The sequence below is a fragment of the Salvia splendens genome, chromosome 8 (assembly GCF_004379255.2).
Source record: "Salvia splendens isolate huo1 chromosome 8, SspV2, whole genome shotgun sequence".
Taxonomy (NCBI): Eukaryota; Viridiplantae; Streptophyta; class Magnoliopsida; order Lamiales; family Lamiaceae; genus Salvia; species Salvia splendens.
Genome location: NC_056039.1, coordinates 10,300,484 through 10,312,528, shown reverse-complemented (window position 1 = coordinate 10,312,528; position 12,045 = coordinate 10,300,484). Strand labels below are relative to the sequence as shown.

At 39.4% G+C, this 12,045-nt stretch overlaps 2 protein-coding genes across 2 annotated transcripts; one reads left to right on the top strand and one right to left on the bottom strand.

Moving 5' to 3' along the window:
* Nucleotides 1-3,409: 3,409 nt before the first annotated feature.
* Nucleotides 3,410-7,092, top strand: LOC121745561 (chlorophyll(ide) b reductase NOL, chloroplastic-like). Its single transcript, XM_042139520.1, has 13 exons — nucleotides 3,410-3,729; nucleotides 3,849-3,917; nucleotides 4,585-4,646; nucleotides 4,881-4,967; nucleotides 5,286-5,353; nucleotides 5,426-5,474; nucleotides 5,545-5,630; nucleotides 5,732-5,789; nucleotides 6,071-6,121; nucleotides 6,226-6,276; nucleotides 6,356-6,397; nucleotides 6,596-6,706; nucleotides 6,801-7,092. The coding sequence occupies exons 1-13, from the start codon at nucleotides 3,474-3,476 to the stop codon at nucleotides 6,846-6,848; spliced, it is 1,038 nt and encodes a 345-aa protein (XP_041995454.1). The 5' UTR covers nucleotides 3,410-3,473; the 3' UTR covers nucleotides 6,849-7,092.
* Nucleotides 7,093-8,071: 979 nt separating this feature from the next.
* LOC121745315 lies at nucleotides 8,072-11,824 on the bottom strand. The gene has a single exon (XM_042139165.1). The coding sequence runs from the start codon at nucleotides 11,741-11,743 to the stop codon at nucleotides 8,321-8,323; it is 3,423 nt and encodes a 1,140-aa protein (XP_041995099.1). The 5' UTR covers nucleotides 11,744-11,824; the 3' UTR covers nucleotides 8,072-8,320.
* Between the last annotated feature and the right edge of the window lie 221 nt (nucleotides 11,825-12,045).

The window sequence follows — 12,045 nt, the reverse complement described above, 5'->3', positions numbered from 1 at the left end:
CGGGTGGTGTAGGTGGAGTAGGTGGTGTAGGTGGTGTAGGTGGAATGGGTGGTGCAGTAGGTGGAGTATGAGTGGTGGTCCAGTCTAGTAAGTCACTTTTTGGTGTATTTGGTTGATTCTCCCCCTGACTGCTAGGCTGGCTATAGTAGAATTCCCCCTCAACAAAATCACAGTTCATAGTGGTGTACATTTGGCGTGTTTTGGGGTTGTAGCACCGATATCCTTTTTGATTTTTACCGTATCCCAAGAAGACACATTTGACTGCACAAGGGGAAAATTTTGTTCTTTCGTGTTTAGGGATGTGGACAAAGACAGAGCATCCAAACACCTTAGGGTCGAGGCTTAGTGAGGAAGGTACTTGGCAATGGGTGGAAAAGATGTCTAAGGGTGTTTTAAAGTTTAGGATATTTGTAGGAAGTCGGTTTATAAGATAGGCTGAAGTAGCTATGGCTTCTGGCCAGAAGGATTCTGGAACTTGTGACTCGATGAGTAGTGCTCGAGTTATTTCCAGGAGATACCTATTCTTCCTTTCGGCTACCCCGTTTTGTTCTGGTGTATAAGCACAAGTTGTTTGGTGGACGAGACCATTATCAGTAAAGAATTTTTGCATTTTCGAGTTGACATATTCACCCCCATTATCAGATCTAAGAATTTGGATGGTTTGATTAAATTGGGTTTTCACAAGGGTGTAAAACTGGGTAAAAGTCTCAAAAACCTCAGATTTTGATTTTAGAAAGTACACCCAAGTCATTCGAGAATAGTCATCAACAAAAAGCAAGAAATAGCGAAGACCTTGACCACCAATAACAGGAGCAGGACCCCAGATATCCGAGTGAATTAAAGCAAAAGGAGTCTTCATTCTAGTATTGTTTAATTGAAACGAATGTCTGTGGCTTTTGGCCAAAAAACAAGTATCACACTGCATAGAAAAAGAAGTAGCTATCTCGGGAAAAAGTAAACGCATATATCCCAAGGAAGGGTGCCCTAACCGACGATGCCAAAGCCAGATCTGCCTTTCTGTCAGTCCGTGAGTAAGCAACGCAGCACTCTGTTGGGTTGTCTCGTCCAAATAATACAGTCCATGTCGTTCAGTGCCACGCCCAACTATCGTTCCCGTCTTCGTATCCTGTAACATGCAAAAATCGGGCTGCATTAGTACCTTGCAATGGAGCTCTTTAGTCACATGACTAACAGATAAGAGTTTGTGAGACAATGATGGGACAAATAGACAATTGGAAAGGCGTAAAGTAGGTGAGATAATAATAGTGCCCGCCCCTTGGACTGGTGCTAAATCCCCACTGGCTGTTTGGACATAGGATTTTTTTGACTGGGTAATGGCTAAAAAATCAGAGGAGTCAAAGGACATGGTATCGGTTGCCCCACAATCGAAAATCCAATGACTATCTTTCTTTCCTACAATGGAGGTCGAGGAATTGGCTAGAGCTTCAAAAGTGTTTTTACACTCGATTGTGGGTTTTTTCGGCTAGATTTTTGCATTTTTGGTCAATGGGGATGGGATTATCTGATTTTGAGGGACCAAAATAGACATGGGTCGTTTGTGAGGGGCCTGTTTGGTATATATAGTGAGACTGGGGTTCAAGTTGGGTGCTTGAGGTATATATGGGGTCTGTTTCGAAAATAGGACAAGATGGGGGGTAGGTTTTAGAGTCTGGAGAATGGATGGGGTATTTTATGTTATTTGGGGTAATTACGGTAATCCCCCCCCAAAACCTCTGCCGCCTCTCTTCCTCCCCAAATTCTAGCACTCTCCGCCGCCTCCCCTTCGGTGCACATCACCGCCGACTCTCCTGTCGTCGGCTTACCATCATTCCACACTCGTGCCACCGAGACTGAGGCCACAGCTCTCTCCTCCTCACCATGACTTTCGGCAGCTTGAGCGTTGCTGGAGACGCCGCTGCCCGTCGATTTTTCGGCGAAGGCGGCGCGGTCACCCACCGCTGCGGCCGCCACAGCTCTTCCCCCACCGCCACGATTCCGGTTTTGTCTTCCCTTCTTCATTTCTTCCCACCAATCGGGATACCCGTGGATGTGGAAACACGTCTCCTTGGTGTGTTTTTTGCCTCCACAGTGAGTGCAGGAGAGGCGACTTTTATCTTCCTCCCCTCTCCGTTCGGCGGTTGTGTTTCTGAATGGGATGTGCGGTCTAGGATTGTTTCGGTTGACGGCCGCGAGCCCAGTTCCGATGCCAGGGGCTGCTGGTTCTGCCGTCGCTGGGTTAAGAACTCGGTTGTTCGCCGCTGCCCGTCTTACCATCCCGTATGCAGTACGGACATCTGGTATGGGATCTCTGTTCAGGATCTCCTTCTTTACGGCATCATGTTTCTCATCAAGGGCATAGAGAAACTGATATGTTCTGTGTCTCTGGGTTCTCTTGTTGGTCTTCACGATCGATTCTGGATCTGTTATATCGTTCGGATCTCTGGAGTCTATGGAAATCCATAGATCTTGAAACTTCTGCCAGAGTGCTTCGAGTGTCATGCTCCCTTGCTTCATTCTGTCAGCTTGTCGATGTAGATCGAACACTTGGAGTGGGTCTCCTCCACTGCCATATGTGATTGCTAGGCCTTCCCACAGATCCTTGGCTGTCTCGTATTGTGAGACTTCATTCACAAGTTCTATCTCGATGTTATTGATTATCCAATTGAAACAACAATGATCTCGTTGTTGCCATTTGGAATAGTCGGGATCGGTTATGGATGGGGGGTTTGAACCTGCATAGATATGAGATATCAAGCCCTTTCCTCCTATGGCTCGTTTCATGAGTTTTGTCCAAAGGGGATAATTTTCCCCATTAAGTTTGGTTGTGACGTGGACGTCACCAAGGGATTCAAGTTGATTTTGGGTGGTATCTGAGGTTTTTGGTTTGGCTGATGAACTGATCTGTTTCAGAAAATCAGCGAATTGAGTCGCCATTTCGAAGGGGATATTGATAGAGGTTTGAGTGGTATTTGTGGTGGTTTCCGAGTCAGATTCTGACATCGTTTATTTTGGTGCAGGTAAAGGGTTGAGAAGGGGTATATGGGATGGTGATGAACTCTTTTCTGAGCCCCCCACCTCTAGTATCCTGCTCTGATACCATCTTGAAGATGGTTATCGAGAGAGGCCGGGATTAGATGGCTAAACATATTGAAGCTAAAGGAATAGACAAGTGTGTTGTATTCTTTTCGGATGATTAGAATGATTTACAGCTCCTCTTTATATAGGGAGAGATATTATGTACATATGGAAACAAGATAATTCTTATTCTAAGAATTATCAATTAAATCAATTACTGCTCCCCTGATTTGGGTGATTTATTTGTTTCCTTATGCATATTTTGACACTCCATAATGAAAATACTTCACGGCACAGTTAGTTAGTTAACACCGTTAATAATATCTGGACGACCGCCTTCTTCTTCTTCTTCTTAAAAGAGTTTAGCATTATCTGCTTTCTTTATTCCGAATTCAGCCATGATTGCAGCAATGCCAACTTCAGCTTCTTCATTCCCAATTCTTTCATTTACCACTCACTTTCCACTTCAAAAGTGCTATTTCACGCTTCATTTCACCAACAAAACTTTTCCGTCTTCTAACTATAAATCGCTTTCTGTACGAAATGCCTCTTCTTCTGATTCTTCATCTACTTCTACTTCTACTTCTGTTGAGAAGATTAATACTGAGCCCATGATTCCACCATATAACGTTTTGATCACCGGTTCAACTAAAGGTGTGTGTGCATATTTATTTATTATGAAGCTTTCCAGTGGACTCTGGATAATTTCAATTGGAATTTCTTAATTTGTATCAGAAATGTTTAATTTAGGTTTTTTCTGCTTATCCATTCAGGAATCGGGTATGCACTAGCAAAGGAGTTTCTGAAATCTGGAGACAGTGTCATCATATGCTCCCGATCTGGTAAGTGTTTTGTGGAGTACTATATATCTGTGTGTTCTTCACACTCCTGCTTACGTCAACTTATGTTTTTGCTAATTTGGGCGTAAAATTTAACTAAAAATAGGCTTACACTATCAACGCCTATTGCGAATACAAGTCATAATTTATTAACACAGCGAAATGTGGCATTCCTCTTATTTTAGTAATCCAGTTCTTGGTAATTTTGATTTTTCCCAAACTCTATGATGCTTATTGGCTGGGACAAAGTGTCTGCTTAACAACACTCTTTTAATGTTTTTCTGCAATATATAGATTGAATTGTGTTACTTGTTATTGATTAACAGGAAACTTATGGATAAACCACCAATTCCTGTAAAATACTTATGCAAGGATGATGTGGCAATTAGACTGTCAAGACAAAGGAATAATACTTTTTTCCAAGTCATTAGTAAAACTAATGGTGCTATAGCATTCCATTAAAACTAAAACACTTTATTAAACTGTATAAATTAAATTTCTTGCTTCTGTTGAATTAATATTTTTCATTTTAAGCAACCAAGAAAACATATTTCAAATAAGAAATTTGTTTCTTTTAACTTATGCAATAATGGATTTTCATCGCGCATTCCATTTTTAGTGCATTTATTAGAAAAATGCTATGATATCCATCGTACTTGTAATTTTACAGAGGAACGAGTGCAATCTGCTATAGAAAGCTTGAAGGTAGAGTCAGGGAAGCAGCATGTGTGGGTACCTCCTTCACCACATCATTATACTTTTCAGTTTTGGTGCTATGATGTTACGTGCAGTACTGTATCAGGGAAAAGTTCATACTTCATATAAACATACTAACTGATTGACAAAGCAACCTCTGTTTTCTGTATAATCTACTTCAGGCTTGAACTTGCTTCTTACATATCAAGTTTAGAGTAACGACATGTTTATATTTGCAAAGACTGATATGAATTTGTCTTCCCCATGCAGGGCACCAAGTGTGATGTTCGAGATGGGAATGATGTCAAGAACTTAGTTGCTTTTTCCAAAGAGCAACTCAAATACATTGACATATGGGTACTCCATCTTCACATTATTACAACTTATCTAAATATTCATCCAGATATATCATTGTCCATGTGACGATTTCTGTCATTTGACATTTTACTCCGCTCAAAGTGACTTTGATAGTATTATTTATTGTTTGTGAACTCCTAACATATACAATTATGATTCAACATGCCATTTGTCAAGAGTTTTACTATTTAATGCATTCTCTTCTGGTGATGCTAGCTAGTAGTTAAGTGTATGTTTGTGGCTTCTTTTAAGTTTGAGGGACATCTATAGGTTCATATACCATTTACTTTGTCTTATCTCATCATTAGAATGATGCAGATAAATAATGCAGGATCAAATGCTTACAGTTACAAACCATTGATGGAGGCATCTGATCAAGATCTAATGTCAGTTCACATCATAATTCTTCTTAATGACTTCTCTAGCATTTGCTTATTTGCATTCTGTTTTATATGCAGTGAAGTTGTCTCTACCAATACCTTGGGCTTAATGATATGTTGTCGAGAGGTAAAAGCATGTATACATATTCTGGAACCATTCATGCAGATAGGTTTTAGCTAATGCATGATTTTTCTAGGCAATGAATATGATGCAAAAACAACCTCGAGGTGGTCATATCTTTAACATTGATGGAGCTGGTTCAGATGGTAGACCAACCCCGAGGTCGGATTTCATCTTGACTTCATTTTCTAATGCCATTATACTGATAATTTTATTTTCTTACTGTCATTTGTCTGAGTCTTTTCTTAATATCTTTTCGTCAGATTTGCTGCTTATGGGGCTACTAAACGCAGCGTGGTGCATCTTACCAAATCACTACAGGCATGTCCTGAATTTCTTGTTATGAAGAGAACTGTATTTCAAGAATTTTGTCAAAAAAATTCAGTTTATCTGTCATGTTTATTTTATACATATTTGTTTCCTTGACTAATAGAGAACCAAGCACCATTCTCATAGTTTCTTGAAGGCTAGCTCCGTCTAGGAGTCCAATAACATGCTTATGGCTAAATCATTATCATTTCTTAATGCATGCGGTGTTTTCAAATCCCATGTGGAAGTTTAGATTTGTTTATACTAACATAAAACGTCTATTATCTCTGCAGGCAGAATTGAAGATGCAAGATGTCAAAAATGTTCTCGTGCATAACCTTTCTGTATGTGTACTTCTCTACTATTATGTCAGCCACAGGCTTGGTTAATTTTGTTAATATTTCAACACTAATGCTCAGTTGATTTATTCAACATTGTATTCTGGCAGCCAGGAATGGTCACAACAGATCTTCTAATGTCAGGTGCTAATACAAAGCAGGTATGATTTGTTTTCCATCTTTTCACCACTCTTTCTGTTCTGATGTTATTGTTATTTATGAAGTTTCTACATATTGCAGGCCAAGTTTTTCATCAATGTTTTGGCTGAACCAGCTGAAAAGGTAAGTTATTTTCATGCCATCACTGCCCTCATCCCCAATACTCCGAGGTTGAGTTTGGATCGAGATCATAGATTCTCTTACTTCTACCTGGCTTATGTATTTGATTGAAACAGTCAAACATATAGGCTCTGAACATAGTCCTCATTTCCATGTTTCATGCTCAAACTTAAAACTTTTGTTTTGCGAATTGTCAAGCAGGTTGCTGAGTACCTAGTTCCCAACATAAGATCCATTCCTACAAATGGATCTGGAAGGCCGACTTACATTCGTTTCCTCACTGGATTAAAAGCATATTCCCAGATATTCTCAGTTAAGCAATGTCATAAACCTACTTTGCATTCTAATTATGTAATCTAATCCTTTGCCTCTTCTCGTGTTGTTTCATTTTCTTTTTGCAAAGCAGAGACTTGCATTTGGTGCTCGAAGAAATCGGTATTTTCTTGAAGATTAGCACACGCACCAACTACCAAGAGAATGCTCGTCTGCATCGATTTCCCCTCTCCTTCCCAGTAGATGCAGATGATTCCTATTGTTACATTACAACCCCTATTTAGTTGTTCCTTTATTTTACCCATAGAGTCGTAGAGGAATATTGAAGCTTGGATTTTTAGATGTGAAATTCAATTCTTTGAAGAATGACCGCTTGTGAAATTGACATCAATCTAAATGTGAGATTTTTAAGACCACTTTTAAAATTCGTGAGATCAGAATTCGCCTAAAGTTTATGATTTTTAAGACCAATATCCCGAGAATTAAAAGAGAAGTTTCTCCCATGCAGAACCACATACTACTTACAAATCAATGCGCCAAACCCAATAACGACGTCGAGAATTCAACTGTGGAGTTTGTTGTTGGAGAAGATTCCCGAAATATAATTTGAACTGCACTTCATATGACATTTACAAATATATTTTGTGACTGGATATTCTCTAACTAAAGTGAGAATAGGTCATCCATTACTTTAAGCTAATAACACAACAGTAATTTATTTTAACAAGATAAAATAGTAAGAAAAGGTAGCTAATTTAAAAATCCTTTTCATCACCAGAAAATAGTTTCACACACTTTTGACTCCACATTCCCTTGTATAAATTTTTGTGCCAACAATTAACCATGCAATCAGTGATCCATCCACACAAACAAGAGATTCATCTCTGCATATATTTGCAGGTAGTTGGATGTAGGAAGGTTGAGGCAAGCAAAAGTATAGTATAGGCTGATGTATGAAGTTTGCAGATTCGATAAATCAAATGAGAAGGCCAATACAAGTTGGACGTAGGAAGGTTGAGGCAAGCTCAATAGATGGGGGCGAACAAGAAAACCAGTGTCGACTATACAAGAAAAACAACTGCATGTGGAACATAAAAATTTACCAACAAAGGCAGAAACTACTACATATGGCCAAGGGCATCACAGAATCTACCTCAAATGTTATTATAGATATCACGCAAAACATACCTTAAATGTTAAAAAATTTCAACCTCTATCCTCCCAAACAGCACAACCCCACGCCACTAGTTAGTCGATGAATAGAAAGGAATGAAATTCTATTCCTAGATAGGGTATAGTGACAAAACGAAGGTAACTATATCAATAAGACAGTTGAAATTGTCAATCAAGCTAATAGTAATGATTAATCCCCTAAAAATCTTACTAGGAACAAGCCACCAGAAATACAAGTTAGAAGATATTGCTTTTTATTGCATATGACATATAAATTCAAACTCTAAAACCAACTGAGCATTAAAGGGTCGATTTAAAGCAGAAATATATGTATGATAACCATCTTAACATAGCATAAACTCACTGTTGAGTTTAGCTCTCCAGCTCGTGTCAAAACTTAGTAGGGACTAAGCTTTCAACATCTGGCAGCAGCTTCAGAGGATGCCTCAAAACGAGAAACTACCATACAAGACTACACAGTTATGCCCCAAAATGAACTTCAGGAGAATCTTCAGCATTCAGATCGGGCGACACTAAGCTTTCGATGTATGTTATAGCCTCAACTTCAAAGGTCGTGCTAAAATGATGGAAGAGTTCATTGCTTGGATCATATACGCGTATGGTTGATCCATAGTCAATTAATATCTTGCCATCCTCTGAAAAAAACAGCGGACAAGGTCTGATAAATAAATGATCCCTAAAATCCAGAAAAAATGGGATGGAAACGACTTTGGTCCATGACTCTCTGTTACCGTATTCCTTCATCACCCATACATCCATGAGAATATTATGTTCACAATGCACCGCAAGGCAACCTCTCAAAACGTGTACCTCGACTCGGACATCATTATCATGAAACGTAGGTAAAGGTAACTCGGTGAAGGTATCAGTAGCAAGATCATGAGAAACAATAACCCAGTCAGCTGCTCTATCGAAGTCGCACACGGACCAATGGATTGCACCGTTAAGAAATTTGCCCGGCCCACCAAATGTATCTCTGCCAGGCCAATTTGACAAAACCTTCCAAGAATTAGTCCTCATGCTGTAAACCTTTACTCCAGTTTCATACACGCCTGTATTGCGCATGGCACCAAAAAACTCAACCACCTTGTAATCATTGTGAATTTCATCATAACCAAAAGCATATGTGATGCTGAAGTTATCAAAGTCCAAGTCAGTGCCAGAGTCTGGAATTACTGCCGATTTCCTAATAGTTGGATTCCACAAAATGATAGTATTAGCAGATACAGACACACAAACCAGTCCGTTACAAGAACCCACAAACCATATTGAGTCACCCTCATAAAGATCGTCACACCACACACGATCAAATGGTGAATTTTCATGAGTTACAGGGTAAATAGGATCAGCCAACACAGAATCCTTGACCATAGAGTACATAGAACAAGTGTAGAGATCCATGTCGAAGTTTTTGGAGCTAAAGACGAGCTTGTCGTGGATGTATATGTTGTTCTTTGTGGAAAGTTTGAGATGGGCCATCACAAAATAGGAGCTTGAAATTAGCGAATACCATTCTTTTGAAACAGCTTTGAAACGCCCGAGAGAATTCACAGGTAACCTCAGGAGGACCTCTGTAATTATTTCTAGAGGCAATGTCCTTCCAAAGAAGATTTCATCATCAAAATTTAGCGAAACTAGACTCTCAGAAAAGGTAGTGGTCTCTACTGTGAAGACTGTACTAAAATGAGGGGTGCACTGCGAGTTACTTGAATCATATACTATTATACTTGATCCAAAATTCAATAAAATCTTTCCATCCTTTAATGAAAACAACGGACAAGGTCTGAAAAAATCATGATCTCTGAAATCAAGAAAAAATGGGATGCGAACCAGTTTAGTCCATGATTCTCTCGTACCATACTCCTTCATCACCCATATATCCATGTAAACATTACGCTCAAAGCATGCAGCTAGGCAACCATTTAAAATCTCTATATCTAGTCTGAAATCATCATCATCATCATCATCATCATCATCAAAATCAGGCATAGGTAACTCCACCAAACTATCTGTTGCAAGATCATGAGAAACAATATCCGAGGAGCATACTGACCAATGGATGGATCCATACATAAACTTGCCTGTCCCATAACATGAATTGCTAAGCGGCCAATTTGACAAAATCTTCCAAGAGTTAGTCCTCACACTGTAAACCTTTTGTTGAGTCTCATATGCACCTGTCATCTGACACTTATCACCAGATACCTCCACCACTTTATAATCATCATGCAGTTCGTCATAACCAAAACCATATCCGAACGAATCACGATCCGGATCTGTGCCAGAGTCTGGAATTAGTTTCATTCTTCTTGTAGTTGGATTCCACAAAACAACAGTGTAACCAGACACAGCCACACAAACCAGCCCGTTACAGGAACCCACAATCCATATCGAATCATCCGGCTCAGCAAAATCAAACCTTACTCGATCAAATGGTATGCTTTCAATAGTAGTAGGGTAAATAGGATCACTTATATTAGAACCCTCAATCCCAGTGTGAAGTGAACATGTATATAGATCGAAAGGGAAGGTATTTGAGCCAAAGATGACTTTGTCATTGATGTGTACATTGTTTTTGGTTGATACCTTGAGATGGGCCTTCACAAAATCAGAGCTTGAAATTAAATAAAACCATTTTTTTGAAACAGATTTAAAGCGCAGGAGAGACTTCACAGGTGATCTCAGGAGGATCTCTGTAATGACATTATGGGGTAATGTTCTTGCAATGATTACTTCATCATCCAAATTTGGTGAAACTAGACTCTCAAAATACACTGCAGCCTCAACATCATATTCAGAAGCCTTCTGCTGAACAGATGGGTTTCTAGGATCATACAATGCCAACTCAGACCCATATCTAATCAGCATCTGACCATCCTCCATCAGCAGCAGCGGCTTTGTCATGAAAGAAAAACGCACCCATGTCGATGGAATTCTCATAATCTTAGTCCATGATTTCGCAACACCACATTCCTTCATGAGCCACACATCCAACCACATTTTATATTGATAACACACAGAAAGGCAACCACCTAATGCATTCATCTCAAACCTAAGAGCATCATCATCATTAAATGGAAGCTCCGACTCCACAAATGTCTCCAAAGCAAGATCATGGGAAACAATCCCCCAATCAGATGGCCTCCCAGCACAAAACACCAACCAATAAATGGCCCCATTCAGAAACACCCCCGAACGCAAAGCCACTTTCTCATTCGGCCAATTCAACAATGCCTTCCAACTATTACTCCTCAAACTATAGACCTTTGCTCTAGGCTCCGTCAAAGACATGCCAGGATCCAAATGTAAAAGCTCCACCACCTTATAATCATCATGAACCTCATCATAACCAAACCCAAAGTTCAGGGGATAGTGCTCGAACCTCATAGGCGTTCCAGAGCAAGGCAAAACCCGGTATTTTCTGATTGTGGGGTTCCACAAAATCAAAGTTCTTGCTGACTCAAGAACACAAACCAACCCATTACAAGACCCCTCCATCCATACCAAACTATTAACATTGCAAGATGGGCAATCAAAGCGAACAACATCAGGGAGCATATCAACATCAGGGTAAATTGGACCGGTATAAACAGTATTCCCAACCGTTTCTCGTAGAGAACAAGTGTGTAAATCCATGAGAGATTGAATGGAGCCAACTATAAGTCTATAGCGTTCAAAAATGTTGTTCTTGTTTGATATTTTCAGATGGACCTTAGCAAACTCATAACTTGAAATCAAGAAAAACCAACATTTTGACACAGACCTAAATTTCGAGAGTGATTTTGCGGGCAGCCTCAGCAGTATTTCTTTGATAATTTCTTCCGGAAGATCGGGTAGAGGCCCGTGTGGTGAACTGATCAACTCGATTTTGTTTTTCATCATCGCAATTTCGTTTTCTCAAGTGCAAGGGTTCACTGCATTCCTTCTCCTAAAGCTAAAGGTGGGCAATAAAAAAGGTTATTTCTCTTACACGCTTAGTCCTCAATGTTAGAAATTTTATCACATTCAACCTCAACATTATAATTTCTCCTTTTTGTCATAGTAACATTTATAAAACTGAAAAAACTACTATTGAGGACTAATTTGATGTTGGGACCAATTTAATTGATTAATAGTCAAATTTTAATTTATTGTTAAAATTTAACAGCACCATCATTTTTAGGAAAATTGATCAATTCATAATG